The sequence below is a fragment of the Palaemon carinicauda genome, chromosome 5, assembly GCF_036898095.1.
Source record: "Palaemon carinicauda isolate YSFRI2023 chromosome 5, ASM3689809v2, whole genome shotgun sequence".
Classification (NCBI taxonomy): Eukaryota; Metazoa; Arthropoda; class Malacostraca; order Decapoda; family Palaemonidae; genus Palaemon; species Palaemon carinicauda.
This window is the reverse complement of record NC_090729.1, coordinates 115,533,918-115,549,316: the sequence shown is the minus strand read 5'-3', so window position 1 is coordinate 115,549,316 and position 15,399 is coordinate 115,533,918. Positions and strand designations below refer to the sequence as shown.

Genomic DNA, 15,399 nt, shown 5'->3' with positions numbered 1-15,399 from the left:
TCAGGACGACATGGCTTGAGCCCAAAAATAATATTATTATTCGGACACGAGAACAATACTCTCTGGAGTAAAGTATATGATATTAACATTTTTGTCAGCATTGTTAGTCTTATCATAATGACTAGATTTCTGACATCGGACCCTACAAGAAGAAAAAGAAAAAATCAAAATCTATATCATTATATTAGCTTGCAAAAAACCGATCTAAAGTACGGTAGAAATGAGGAAAGCACTTTCCTTACATGAGAAGTGAGCCTGTTAAGAACGTTCAACGTAATGGCGTGCAAATTGCCGATTGTAGTCACGTGATCACAGTTGTCACTTTTGCAGCATCGTTCTCCGGAGTCGGGGATCATGAGCAGCGATACTAATGTCTGGAAAATTTGAAACTTTTTAGCATTTGTCTCTTTCACACTAAAAATTTTCATTGTTTTTGAAAGGAAACTGTACAGTAATAAAAAATATATGGAAAATTTGATGGCAAACTAATACACCAATTTACGATATCACTTGCACCTCTGAATAATTCTTGTTAAAATTATAAAAACACAGTTTATGGTAGAATACATTTAAAACCTTGAATTTCATGAAGAATACACAAAAAATAGTGAATGTGACTGCCTTTTACAGCAATCTCAGACTCGCAACTAAGGCAACATTTACAATATACAAATTAAAGTATACCTTTATCCCATCGTGTCTATTGATGACGCATATCACATCATTCAATGAAACATTTTCACCCAAAAAGTCCTCTTGCCCAACAGTGAGTGTTGTCTGTATAGTCTGAAATATCAAGATAAAATATTAACCAACAGCATCAAATTGTTAGAATTAATCAACTGTTATCAAGTTATACTCTTACCAAGCTAAAGAGTACTGTTACAAAGTTCAAAATTCCTTATTAACCCCTTTACCCCCAATGGACGTACTGGTACGTTTCACAAAACTCATCCCTTTACCCCCATGGACGTACTGGTATGTCCTTGCAAAAAACTGCTATTTACATTTTTATTTGCATATTTTTGATAACTTTATGAGAAACTTCAGGCATTTTCCAAAAGAATGAGACCAACCTGACCTCTCTATGACAAAAATTAAGGCTGTTAGAGCAATTTAAAAATAAAAAAACACCTGGGGGTTAAGGGTTGGAAAGTTCCAAATAGCCTGGGGGTAAAAGGGCTAATAGGAGAATTGCTCCCTTAGTCTAATCAATCATGGCCATCTCAGGGGTCGCTTATGACGATCCTTTTGAAAAAATCAAGACAGACCTTTGACCTTTACATGTATCAATTGGCATGGATTTTCATATTCAATTATGAAACAAGTTCGTCCAAACTAATGGCTGATTCCGTGAATTTGACATTTTGCTTTACCGTGACCTTGACCTTTCGAAATTTAATCATTTCCAGCTTTTTACATAACAGTCAATCCCTGCAAGTTTCATTACTCTACGATGAAAATTGTGGCCAGCTGTTCACAAACAAACACACAAACAGGGACAAAAACAACCTCCTTCCAACTTCATTGGCAGAGGTACTAACTTGAAAAACACCACATTGACAAGGGTTATGGTATTAACTGAAATCGCAGTAACAATTGAACTTCATGAAGAAGTTCCAGTAAAATATATGACGACACAGAATACTTACTTTCATTTGTGCCATGATAAGAGGCATGTTGAGCTCTGTCAAATGTATGGCCCTTTCAAGGATCCGCAGAGCTTTGAGAATTTCACCATGGGGAATAAATGTGAGTCCCTCCTCAGGAACCTGCAATATTCAAAATAATTTCTTACAAATATTCTTCAATTTTCATCATAACAAACATTATTCTTATCCCAGGAACTAAAGATTTGAAATAAATAGAAATTTCCTACTTTATAACGGCCTTAAAAAGTAATTCATTAAATGTCTTGAGAAATTTATGAAATTTTAAAGTGGGAACAGCAAAAATATAAACACAGGAAAAACATGAAAGCAAAACAACTAAATTGTATGGCAAACATTACCAAGCAAATTACCTATTACACCGGTAACCAAGAATTTAATACATAGAACATATACAGCACTGGGCACAAAAATTTGAAAAACTATTTAAATATATCTGTTTCCTAATTTCAATTCCTGGTTTGTGATACAAGAGGGTGGACGGCATCAAAAATCATATGTTGCATATCACCAAGTGACATCTTATGCACATACATATTTAGTTTACTTAATAAGAGCAGCTGGAAAGCATTTCATCCTGGTGCTAATAAACAAAATATAGTAATGTATATAGTACCAGTACTGACAATGGGAGAATTGGGCCAGAAGTGAAAATATAGCCAAAAAGTAATAGTATACAAAGAAAATAACAACGATGGAAGAAAGAATACGGAACTCATTTTCGTCATCTGTCATGACACAAATATCTTCTAGATTTAAGAAGGGTCATTTCAAGGTGGTGATGGAGGAAATGCATGACACGATAAAAAAATTATTGTGTCGAAATCTGATAAATGAGAATTTTCATGTGTCAATATCCGATAAATGATAAAATCAGAGATAATTTGTATTTTTTCTAACGATACATACCTTTAGCTATTTATTAAGGGTATTACTTTTGGCAAAGCCGAAAGGATGAGCCATTATAATTTAGCGAGGGTTAACTACCCATCCCGCTAGTTCACTACTCCTTCCACTCACACACCTGTGAATAAGCTCACTTAGCTTAGAGGTAGGATTTCAATGGGGATAGGGTTGGCGGGTGAGTTTGTATAAATAGCTAAAGGTTTGTTTAGTTAGGAAAAAATACAAATTATCTAATCATTTGTCATTTGTTCCGTAACTGGAATACAAACCTACGCTATTTACTAGGGGTGACTCATCCATTAGGAGGGTGGACGTCCCTGCCAATCTGGCTTTTGGCTTTACCCGGGGGCTCCTTATTTTGAGTATGTTTGTACCAAATATAAGGAGTCCCTAACTCCTCGCTAAACCTTGCTACGCAAGGTCTGCGGCCTACACAAGCTGCGTGTTGAGATAAGCAGTGTGACTATCAAGGTAAAAGTTATTCAGTCTTTGTAGGAAAAACTGCTATAATCAAGACTTTCCCAATACCACCTCGCCAGGGTATGGGGATGCAACAGTACTGACACACTACTAGGGACACACTGGAGCATGGTTTACCTGCGGTGGTTTGAGGTCAGCTTGTGCAGAGAATCAGGCAGCTGCTTTCCCCAACAGAGGGGAGGATGAAGAAAATAACAGCAAGTCATACCTTTTCATTCACGCAGCGTAGAACCAGGTAACAGTGCCCTCAACCTTTTGCTACTTGTCCGATAATGAGCTTGAGGTATTAGACCAGCTGTTGTGCAGCCACTACAGGGCCGATAGGAAATGTATCAAGTCTCCTGTGGGTCACGTTTCCACACCCAACCCTGTAAAACCTGCGTCACAAAAGAGTTTCTTTTGAAGGCCAGGGACCTAGCTACGCCCCTGACATTGTAGGCTCTGGGACGACGAGACGGAGGACGACCTGGATTCAGAGCATGGTCTATAATTCTGCAAATCCAAGCAGAAATGACATTCTTAGTGATACTCCTCTTGTTCCTCTGTGCTGACGAACAATGAAGGCACTTGGAGGCGGGCTGTTGCTGTTCTTTTGAGGTAGAGTCTATAATCCTCACTGGACAGAGTAAGAGATGGTCTGGGTCGTCTGCTATAGCGCGGAGACTCGTTATCCGGAAGGAGTCAAATCTAGGATCCACCACCCCTGGATTCTGAGTCTTGGAAACAAACTCAGGGAGGAAGATGTGCGCTACCTCTTCCCATCCCCTTGAATGGGCGACGTCATATGAGAAACTAAGTAGTTCGCCGACTCGTCTGGCCGAAGCAAGAGCGAGCAGGAACACCATATTCCAAGTCAGGTAGCGATTTGTTGCCTGGCGTAATGGTTCGTAGGGGGTCTCTTTAGAGACCGGAGGACTCAAACCACGTTCCATGGGGGAGTTCTCACTTCCGACAGGACATGTAAGTTTGTAACTCCGTATGAGTAAGGAAAGTTCTAGCGATGAGGAAATATCAGTTCCATTCAGTCTGAGAGCAAAGCTCAAGGCTGAGCAATAGCCTTTTACCATTGAAACTGAAAGATGCAGTTCTTCCCGCAATAACCCTTAAAACTCCACTATCACTGAAATAGTGGCATCGAGTGGAGAGATACCCCTTCCACGATACCAACCACAGAAGACATTCAACTTTGCCTGATGGACTACTGCTGATGATTTCCTTAGGTATCCAGACACCCTGTTCGCACTTTGTTGCAAAAATCCTCCCTGAGTGAGGAGATGTTGGATAGTCTCCAAGCGATCGGAGGCTGGCGTAATGGTTCATAGGGGAAGCCCTTGAGGGACTTGAGGGCCCGAACTACGTTCCAAGGGGGAGGTCTTAGCTCTGCCTGGGGACAAGTAAGCTCATAACTACGTATGAGCAAAGAAAGTTCCAACAAGGAGGAAATGTCGACTCCTTTCAGTCTAAAAGCGAGATTCAAGGCTGAGCGGTAGCCTTTGACTGCTGAGACCGAGAAACTCCGCTATAGTTGGAACAGAGGCATCGAGGGGAGAGATACCCCTTCCACAACACAAACCACAGAAAACTGACCACTTTGCCTGGTAGACTGCCTCTGTAGATCTCCTGAGGTGTCCAGCCATTCTTTTCGCAACCGGTTGCGAAAAGCCTCTCTGCGTGAGGAGGTGCTGGATAGTCTACAGACGTGAAGTCGAAGCGAAGCTACGGCTTTGTAGAACATGTTGGCAGTTGGTTGTTTGAGGAGGTCGTGTTGTGGGGGGAGCTCTCTCGGGATCTCCGTGAGGAGATGCAGAAGGTCTGGGAACCATTCTGCGTGATGCCATAGCGGAGCTATGAGGGTCATTTGCAAGTTGTTGCTTGCTCGTACCTGGTTGAGGACTTTTCTCATCAGACAGAACGGGGGAAACGTGTAAGCGTCCAGGTTTATCTACCGTTGTTGGAAAGCATCTTGCCAAAGAGCTTGGGGGTTCGTGACTGGGGAGCAGTACAACAGGAGCCAGAAATTCAGGGCCGTTGCGAACAGATCCACAGTTGGAGAGCCCCACAAAGTCAAGACTTTGTAGGCTATCAGAGGATTCAAAGACTACTCGGTGCCAACTATGAGTCGCTCTGCTCAGCTTGTCCGCTAGCACATTCCGCTTGCCCGGAATGAAGCGAGCTGATAAGAGTCACAGAGTCGTCTTCTGCACATCTGAGTATCTCTACTGCTAGATGGCACAGCAGCTGCGAAAAGGTACCGCTCTGTTTGCTCAGATAAGCTACTACCGTGGTGTTGTCGCTCATCAACACCACGGAGTGCCCCGCCAGGACCTGGTGGAACTCGTTGAGGGCCAGAAAGGCTGCCCTCATCTCTTAAGAGATTTATGTGCTGGTACCTTTCTGATTCGGACTGGCCGGAGATGTAATGGTGCAGCACGTGAGCCTACCACCCTTCTTTTGATGCATCCGAAAAGAGCATCAATTCCGAGGGAGAGACGAGAAGATCGACCCCTTTGCAGAGGTTTGGCCCCGCCAACCACCACCTGAGGTCCGACTGTTCCTCTAGTGACCTAGTCCTATGCGGACTAGGTGATCCCAGGAATCGGTGTGCTGGTTCCACTGGGATTTCAGTCGCCACTGGAGGGATCTCATCCTGAGGCAACTGTTGGGGACCAGTCGGGTCAGGGAAGAGAGGTGGCCGAGAAGGCGAAGCCAATACTGCGCCGGGAGCTCTTCCTGACTGAGGAAGACCTGTGCTATCGCCCTCAGTCTCTGAATCCTTTCCTCTGATGGGAACGCTTTGTGCCTTAGGGTGTTTAATCGCATGCCTAGGTATACCAGTTCTTGAGAGGGAAGCAGATGAGACTTCTCGAGGTTTACCACGATCCTCAGATCCTGGCAAAACCTTAGAAGCTTGTCTCGGTGGCGGAGAAGGGCCGCTTCCGAGTCTGCCAGAATCATCCAGTCGTCCAAGAATTTTAGGAGACGGATGCCGACTCTGTGGGCCCAATATGACACTAGGGCGAATACTCTCATGAAGACCTGAAGTGCTGTGGAGACCGAAACACAGTACCTTGAACTGGTAATGCTTCCGATTGAACATGAATCTTAGATACTTCCTGGAAGACGGATGAATTGGGATCTGGAAGTATGCGTCCTTTAGATCTAGAGTGCACATGAAATCCTGTGGTCTTATCGCTTGTCTGACAGTGTCGGCTGTCTCCATCCTGAACGGTTTCTGTTTGAAAAACCTGTTCTGGGCTGAGAGGTCGATGACTGGTCTCCAGCCTCCAGGCGCCTTTTTTACAAGAGTGTCGACTGTAAAAGCCTGGGGACCCGTCGAGGACCTCCTGGAGAGCGCCCTTCTCCAACATGGTCTGGACTTCTGCCCTGAGGGCAAACTCCCGTGCGGATCCCTTCGCACAGGATTTCAATGGATTCGGCACTCGAGTCAGTAGAGGGAGAGAGAGCGTGAACGGGATGCGATACCCTGAACGAATCACCTTGACCATCCAGGGTTCGGCCCCGTGGTGAAGCCACCTCTGCCAGCGGCTCTGCAGGCATCCCCCACAGGTGGGGAAATGGGAGGATTGCCGGGCCTATTGGGATCGGTCTCGGCCGTATCCCCTTTCCCATTCCTCCATGAAAGGACTTCTTGTTGCGAAAGGCCTGCTTTGCACCCTTTAGACCCTGTTGTTTTGGGTCTCTAACCCTTTTCGGTTGCTGTTTTTACTGTAATTTCTACTGTGGCTGAGAGGGATAAGGCCTGGCTGTTAAGGCCTTTTGGATGAGGGAGTCCTGGCTGGACTTCCTCCACCTCTCTGCCACTCGTTCGATATCCTCGGGGTGGAACAAGGAATTGCCCTTGAAAGGTGCCTTTCTCAGTCTCGCTACTTCGGCCTGAGGGAGATGTCTATGGAACTTTCCTATGACGGCGTCCCTCCTCTTCAGAACAGTGTTGGCCCAAAGGTTCACTACCTGGTGGGAGAGAAACTCGATGGCCTGAGTGCCAGACAATAGGAAGGTCTCCAAAGACTTCCTGGAAGACTCCCAAGACAGGTCTTTAGACTGGATCAGTTGTCCTAAGGATCCCAACCAGAAGTCAAGCCACGAAGTAGCCTGCATGGCATACTTCGCCACCTTTTCCTGGTTAAGGAATTCGGAGGCCGAAAAGGAGACTGGAAGTCCCGTGAGTTTCTCGAAGGGTGTCTTCAAGAGTGCCTCTATGGAGTGATCGAGAGGCAGCGTTGGAAGAGATTCCCCAAGGATCTCGTTGTACCTCCTCTGAAACACATACGGAGGAGGTAGGAGCTTGGAGGATGAGTTGGAGCGGAGAGAGGTGGTGAACCCAGTCGCCTAGGACACTGCATTCTGTCTACCATTCTTGAACCCCTTTGACCAGGGCAAAGCTGCACTGGTCCTATGAGGTTTCCGAGTGCCGTAGAACTGGTCAAGGACCGTCTCCTTTCCATCTACTGTATAGGGGCTGCTATGGACCTGGCAGTTCATTGATGGAACGGATGCAGGTTAGGACCTGCCAGAAGGCATGTTCCGACTCTTTCCTCTCATCCTCCGTGAGCTTAGGGTTAGCGGCTGCTGGCAGAGCGTCGTCCTCCAGATTGCTCTGCCCTTCCACTTCCGAACTCTCATCCATAGGAGCCCGGAGTGGGTCGTGGTCGTCCACGGGATAGACCGGGGATAGGGAGACTGCCGAGGAGGTGTTCGCTTCCGGTTGCCTAGGAGGAAGTGCAAAAGGAAGCCTGGCCGAGGATTTAGGTATGGTGAATAAATCCTTTGGCTCCCTGTTATAAGGCAGGTGGTCCTCTGTCCATAAGGGACTAGAGGTCTCCGTCGGCTTACGGGTGGGATGTAAGTCCGCTGCCATAGGGAGTGCGTCCCGCCCAGTCGCAGGTCGTGCCTCCTTAGACACTATCTCGACTGGTAAGGGACAGAAGGAGTCCCTGTAGCAAGTCACCCTATCCTCATTAGGGGGCGAAGGACAAATCCTTTTCCCTTTCCCCTTGGGGCTGGCCCGTGGCGTCTTGAACTGCAGGGGGCTCCCCTGAGGTTCTTGCCTATTCTCCTCCCAAGGTCTTTTGCGAGGGGATGACCATTTCCCTTTGCCAGATGGGCCCGCATGCGCGGAATCCTTAGAACTCCTCCTAGGATCAGAGGGAGGAGAGACCCCAGGGACGAGAGGAGGCGACAAAGGGATCCTAGGAGTGTCACCCAAGGACTGGGAGCGGGGAGTAACTCCTGTAATGGCTTGGCGCATTACATTGAATAAGGTGCGAAGCCATGGGGGGGTCACGGATTCCTGGGTTTAGGAACCTTCTCAACCCTTTTGCCAGAGGGAGGCTTCCCGGTAGGCAGGATTGGATCTGGGCGTAGTCTCATGGGCGACTGTTGTCTCTGTGAAAGCCGATGAGACTTCAGAGACTGATGGGAGTCTCTCTTTGCAGGGAGGTTAACCCCTCCCGCCAAAAAGGGAGACGTTATCTCGTTCGGGGATGCCGAATCGCGGAGGGTTTGGTTCCGCAAGGTTGTTGATTCGCGAGAACCTACTCCTGGTTGGGATGTTCCCGGGAAGGGAGCAACAGAGGATCGTGAATCCCGATTGCGTGCCCTATCATAGTTCGTGAGGCTAGGAACCCCCTCACTGCCTGAGGATTCCACCAAGCGCGCTAGACTGTCTGCGCATGCTAGATTGTTCTCGTGCGCGCGCCTCAACATGGCACTGATTGTGCGCACTTTGTTCGCGTGCGCGCCCTTCAGAATGGCGCTGATTGCGCGCACCTTGTTCGCGTGCATAAGGTTGTTTGTGCGCGACAAGTTGGTCGTGCGCACGAGAGCTCTCAATGTAATGAGAGTACTCACTGCTACGCTTACCCGAAGGTTCACGATAGCCTGTGTTGTGTGAGTGCGAACGATCAACACAATGAGAGTCCGCAAACTCTCAGTCATATAAGAAATGACTGCGATCATGAGAACCCGAAGATTCAGCGTGAACTGTGTTGCGAGACCCCGAAGGGTCAGCGCAACAAGAAACCAAAGTCTCTCAGTCACGAAACACTGAGGTGTTAGCGTGACTAGAGCTACGAGAGCCCAAGGGTTCAGCGTAACTCAGGTTATGAGACCCCGGAGGGTCAACGTAACGAGGAGCCGAGGTTCCTCTGTCACGAGACCCCGAAGGGTCAGCGTGACTGATGGAACGAGAGACCAAGGACTCAACGTTATCATTGTAACGAGAGCCCGAGGATTCAGCGTAACTGAAATCCAAAGGTTTCAAGCTGCGTGAGCCCGAAGGAGCAGCGCGACGGAGTCTTGAAGGACTCCTGCTGTCATAAGAACCCGCAGGATCAACATGACGAGAGCCCGAAGGCTCACGATCACGCCAGCCAAAAGGGTGATCGTCACGAGACCCCGAAGGGTCAACGTGAGGAGAACCAGCAGGTTCAAAAAGACATCTCCTCACAGCACGGGGGAGGGAGCGTCCGGGGTGGAGAGGAGTTATGAACCCCTCCACTCTACGAACCTCCGGAGAGGAACGTTCAGCAGACTCTGCCCGAGGGGGAGACTGATCAAGGTCTACAGATAAATCCTCTGCAGGGGAGCAGAGCTCCCTCGAAGGAGAACGTCGCTTATAACAAGGTACTCGTTCAGCCCCTGGAGGAGAACCATAAACGTAAGGAGATCGCAGATGTACAGAAGCAATCTTCTCTTGCGAACAAGAGATATGTTCCCCGAAGAGGAAGTTTGCCTTGGAGAGAGCCCTGCCACCGCACCTGGAGGGTTAGCTAACTCCACTGCGTCGGAACCAGACTCTTGGTCTGACCGACCGGCAACAGCACCTGTGCCCACAAGAGGACGATCAACCTCCGCAGAGGAAAGAGATGACCGACTTCTCTCTGTTCCCCTTCGGAGGAGTCCGAGAAGGACTCCCTTCGAAAGGGGGCCATAGACGCCCAGCGATGGCCATAAAGATACAAGGTCTGGAAAGGAACAGGCGCTCCCTGGGGGAGGGGAAGGAGCGGACTCCCTAGGGGAGCTGACACCTTTGCCTATCCCACAGGGCTGACCTGGAGCCACAAGCCCTGCACTACTGCTCAGCCATGCCCCGGAAGCGCCTGGTTAAGAATTAGCTTCGGGCAGAGATTTGGGCGTAGAGGAAGAAGCAGCCTGTGATTTCTTCGATGTCGAGGAAGACTCCAAAAGCGAAGATTCGCGCTTAGACTTCTTCTTCTTATGCGCATACTTCTCCCACTGGGAGGCAGACCACTCCCGACATTCGGAACAGGTGTTGTCCCGCAAGCACTGATGTCCCCGCCATGCCGGGCACAAAGGGCGGAGGTCCGTCTCTACGGACGACATGAAAGTACCACAGCAGCAGCCCTCACGACCTGGACATGTCCGCATAGCGGGACAATAACAAACACACTGATACACAAAAGAAAAAGGAAAAGTAAATACAGTAAAGCCAAAAGCAAAAGTGGTTACTCAACCGACAGGTGTGAGTGAACAGGGTAGCCTGTCTACCCCACCCATTTAGCTACCTAGCGGATGGGGGTAGTTATCCCTCACTAATATTGTCTTAACTAGTTTTCAGTGTTGCTGAAAGTAATACCCTATAAATAGCGGAAGGTTTGTATGTGTCGGAACAAATGTCCGTGACTATATACCTAGTGATTGATAAACCATCTATTTCTATTTGGAAAAACTACAGGACGGAGGATTACTATTAGACAAAGTACTTTAATTTCTAGCAAAACAAGAACTTGCTTCAAGAAATGAAAGAGTGCTGGTTATTTTGGCATTATTTTTCTACATGATTGATTTAGTTTTCACAGGCATCCTGACATTCTTCTACATGACTGATGAGTGTTAAACATAATTTGCCTACCAATCGACTGAAATGCAAACACCATTATGTTGTCTAAAGTCCATTGTTTACTTCTGGGAGACTGATGCTGGGTTACTGCACATGCATTATTTGCAGTTTCCCACAGCAGCTAATCTCTTTCTTGTATGACATAATTTCCAAGTATTTATGCAGAAGTCGCCTGATGGACTAAGGCCCTTTTTTTCCTACACCTTCGCTTCGGTTCCAGTTTGATTACAGTCACAAGTCACAATTAGAGCGAAACTCAGTAGAGTCCAGACCTCCGCCTAGGCAGCTTATTTCTCAACCTTGACCTCAACATGTATTAATTGGCCTGGGTTTTCATATACTGTATTCAAATATGAACTAAGTTTGAAGTCTCTGTGACAATGATGTCCAAACTTATGGCTGATTACGTGAAATGGATATTTTGCTTGACCATGACCTTGATCTTCCAAAATTAAATAATTTCTAGATTTTTACATTAATAAATCCCTGCAAGTTTCATTACTCTACGATTAAAATTGTGGCTAGGAAGCTGTTCACAAACACACACTAATTAAAAACTCACAAAATGGGGTGAAAACATAACTTCTATCCAATTTCGTTGGCGGAGGTAATAAGACTTCTCCACAAGGGGAGTTCAATATATTCCAATATTCAATCTATTTTGGAAATTGATTACATTTAAAGCACTGTCTACATACTATACAGCTACTTTTGCTAATCTTAAAGTAAAAAAATATCAACGAAATGACACCCAATTGCTTTATGCAAGACATCCACGTAACCACCCGACAGAACAGAGAGACAAATGTTTATTCGTAAGTGAAGTGAGCTACAGAAGAGCAAAGACTATTAGAGGGATGTGATATTAACTGGACTACAGGAAATTATGATACTTTAATCTCAAGCCAATTATGTGAACATGGTTTTATAACTGGTTATTTAGTTTTTATGCCTTTCTGATCATTACTATTGCAGCAAATCACCTAGTTGCGGTGTTTCGGGGTGTACGTATGATAGCAGCTACCTGCATGTGTGATCACGGCCGACAAAAATACAACAGTGTAAGGGGAGTCAAAAGAGGCCATTAGCACACCCCGCTGGTTAAGTAGGTAAGGACAAGGCCTGTAAGTTAGGTTAGGTGGGGGAAGTTTAGGTTAGGTAGTATACGTGTAGAGGTTTTGCATTAAGAAAGGAGTTTTATGGTAAGATTTCCATTTTCTATGCACGCAGGAGGAACTGGCCGCTGATATACAAAGGCTCCGGTGTTTTCCCATCAAAAAGCCCATTTTTCACTGGGATACAAACAAAATGGTTTTTAAATAGGCGGCAGAGAAACTCATGAACGGGTGGCTTGCCCAAATATCCTTGGTCAGGAATGGATAAAATGCAAAATAATCTGGATAGAAATAAAAGCATTGTATATTTACTGGATGAAACAAACCCTAGTAATAAATAAGTCTTCAGGGGAACATTAGAAAATTTCAGTGAGACTAGAAGAAAAGGCGGGGTTTGTGTATGATAGCAGCCACCTGTATGTATGATGATGATGGCTGACTACGAATACAGCAGCGTAAGGGGTTGCAGGGGGGGGGGGCTAATGTCCTCCCATTAGGCAAGTAGTTAAGGGCACGGATTGTGGGTTAGGTTGGGGGGGGGGGTTAAGGTTAGATGGTGTCCATTTTCCATGTTTGTGGGAGGAACTGGCCGCTGATATACAAAAGCCCCGAATAGGCAATATTGTATTGTACCTCATGTTGAGAATCACCAATCGGCTAAGACAATTTAAATTACAAGGACACGTTGCACAACTTTTACTCTAAAAGTACTTTTCGATAGGCAAGAACATACCACGAGATATGGGCAGCGTCCGTAGTTTTGTAAAATACCCAGGAGCCTTTGTAAACCAGCGGCCTGTTCCTCTCGTGTGGATTAAAAATGGACATCAACTTACCCAATCTTTCCCCCTTAACCTAACCTATAAGCCGTGTATTTAACTACTTACCTAACAGGGGGTTAGCCCCCTGCGGCCCCCCTTACACAGCAGTATTCTAAGTTAGCCGTAATCAAACATATAGGTGGCCGCTATCATACGTACACCCCGACCCATTTCACCGAAACCACAAGAAACTCGCTTTCCTAATGTGGTCCCACTATCCCCATTGCCTTCTGGAGGATAGGTTAGTTACTGTATTATGGGCAACCGATAAACACTGTACTGTAGGCAACCAATAAACACCGTACTGTAGGCATTCGATAAACTGTATTGTAGACAACCGATAAACTGTATTGTAGGCATCAGATAAACTGTACTGTAGGCAACCAATAAACACTGTACTGTAGGCATTCGATAAACTGTACTGTACGCATCCGATAAACTGTATTGTAGGCATCAGATAAACTGTACTGTAGGCAACCAATAAACACCGTACTGTAGGCATTCGATAAACTGTATTGTAGACAACCGATAAACTGTCTTGTAGGCAACCGATAAACTGTACTGTAGACATCCGATAAACTGTACTGTAGACATCCGATAAAATGTCTTGTAGGCAACCGATAAACTTTTAAGTAGGCATCCGATAAACAGTATTGTAGGCATTCGTTAAACTGTATTGTAGACAACCGATAAACTGTACTGTAGGCATCCGATAAACACTGTATTGTATGCAACCGATAAACACCGAAATGTAGGCAACCGATAAACACCGTATTGTAGGCAACCGATAAACACCGTATTGTAGGCAACCGATAAACACCGTATTGTAGGCAACCGATAAACACCGTATTGTAGGCAACCGATACATGCAGTTTGCCATAATCTGACCCCAAGACAAAACGCTCAACGAAAGATTTGTCATAAGTTACGGTTTTATTATAGTTCTGGTCAGGATATTTCCTAATAAAAAAATAACTTAAAGGAAAACTCGAGATTTCTTCGAAAATGACGATTAATTTTGGGGATAACAAATAGTTAGAGATATACCTTGATATATCTGCCGTATGCATCCCCTGTGCATTTTTAATAACTTAAAAAACTATCTAATTAAGTAGAAACAATTAAAAGCGTGGTTTTCTTTATATTAAATTTGCATTATATGATAAACAGAGGCAGATTTGGATCAGGGAAACAATGGAAATTAAATCGACCTATGCAAGTAACTCTGGGCTTCAATGCATTGTTTTAATCAAAACAATAAGAAAAAACATAATTATAAGACATTACTGGCATAATTAGAGTTAGAAAACATAGAGAGAACAAAGCCAGAGAAAGCAAACAGGTGCAAAATAAACTCGGGACCTTACACGGAAGCAAATATATAAACAAGCAAAACACAAACAAAACACTTAAATAAACTCACCATATATATAGCATTCGTATCATGTCCGCTCAATTCCTTCTTGTAGAAACGATACCGAGACAGGTTTTGATATCTCTTCTTGATTAGATATCTCGAAGACATCGCGAATTATAATAAATATTCACTGCTACCACTCTTCTGCCATTTACTAAGCCTCCCCAACAGCTGATAGGAGGATAGACAACTGAGCTTCGGGATGCGCAACCGCCAGGAATCACTGGGAACATTTTTTTTTAAGCTCGTATAAAATGGAACATTTTATCAAGGCTATTTTTTCTTATAATTTTTCTTTTTTTTTAATGTAATGATAGTGATTATTACTGTGATTATTATTTAAATGGTAAATGAGATTACTTGATTTCTCTTTATGGTCAAATCGGGAATCACTCGTAGCATTTTATGCTCGTATAAAAATGAAACATTTGCCAGACTTGTTTTCTTTAATTATCCTTTTAATTCAATGATTGATTATGATTGACTATTTTTTCTTATAATTTTTCTTTTTATTAATGTAATGATAGTGATTATTACTGTGATTATTATTTAAATGGTAAATGAGATTACTTGATTTCTCTTTATGGTCAAATCGGGAATCACTCGTAGCATTTTATGCTCGTATAGAAATGAAACATTTGCCAGACTTGTTTTCTTTAATTATCCTTTTAATTCAATGATTAATTATGATTGAGATTATTATTTGTATAGTAAACGAGAGTCCTAATTGTTTTGACTTTATGGTCAAACTAGGAAACACTGGTAGCATTTTTAAATTGGTATAAAATGAAACATTTGTCAGACTTGTTTCTTCTTTAAATATCCTTTTAATTCAATAAGTAATTAAAATTTGGATGCTAAACGAGATTCCTTATATATAAAATTGGCGGGAGTAAATGCAAGATTTTCAAGTTTAGCAAAGACATTGCACTCAAGAAAATAAAAGATTTGCAATTGTTATTTCTTAAAAATTTCCTCTCATAAAACGTTAAATATATAAGAGTTCTTATACAATTATACAAATAATTTAATGCAGAGAAATAAAACATTTAACATTTGCAAGCGTTGATATCATTATATAAATTATTTGATACGCTGAGGAGATTTA

General features: G+C 44.4%; 1 protein-coding gene across 1 annotated transcript in view; it reads right to left on the bottom strand.

Moving 5' to 3' along the window:
• The window catches only part of LOC137641421 (short transient receptor potential channel 4-associated protein-like), a 51,241-nt gene extending 36,751 nt beyond the window's left edge, over nucleotides 1-14,490 (bottom strand). Inside the window, exons 1-4 of the mRNA XM_068373951.1 lie at nucleotides 14,298-14,490; nucleotides 1,653-1,772; nucleotides 685-786; nucleotides 243-374 (exon numbers count right to left, since the gene is read on the bottom strand). Coding sequence (XP_068230052.1) covers nucleotides 243-374; nucleotides 685-786; nucleotides 1,653-1,772; nucleotides 14,298-14,399 — 456 coding nt within the window. The 5' untranslated portion in view covers nucleotides 14,400-14,490. The remainder of the gene's footprint in view (nucleotides 1-242; nucleotides 375-684; nucleotides 787-1,652; nucleotides 1,773-14,297) is intronic.
• Between the last annotated feature and the right edge of the window lie 909 nt (nucleotides 14,491-15,399).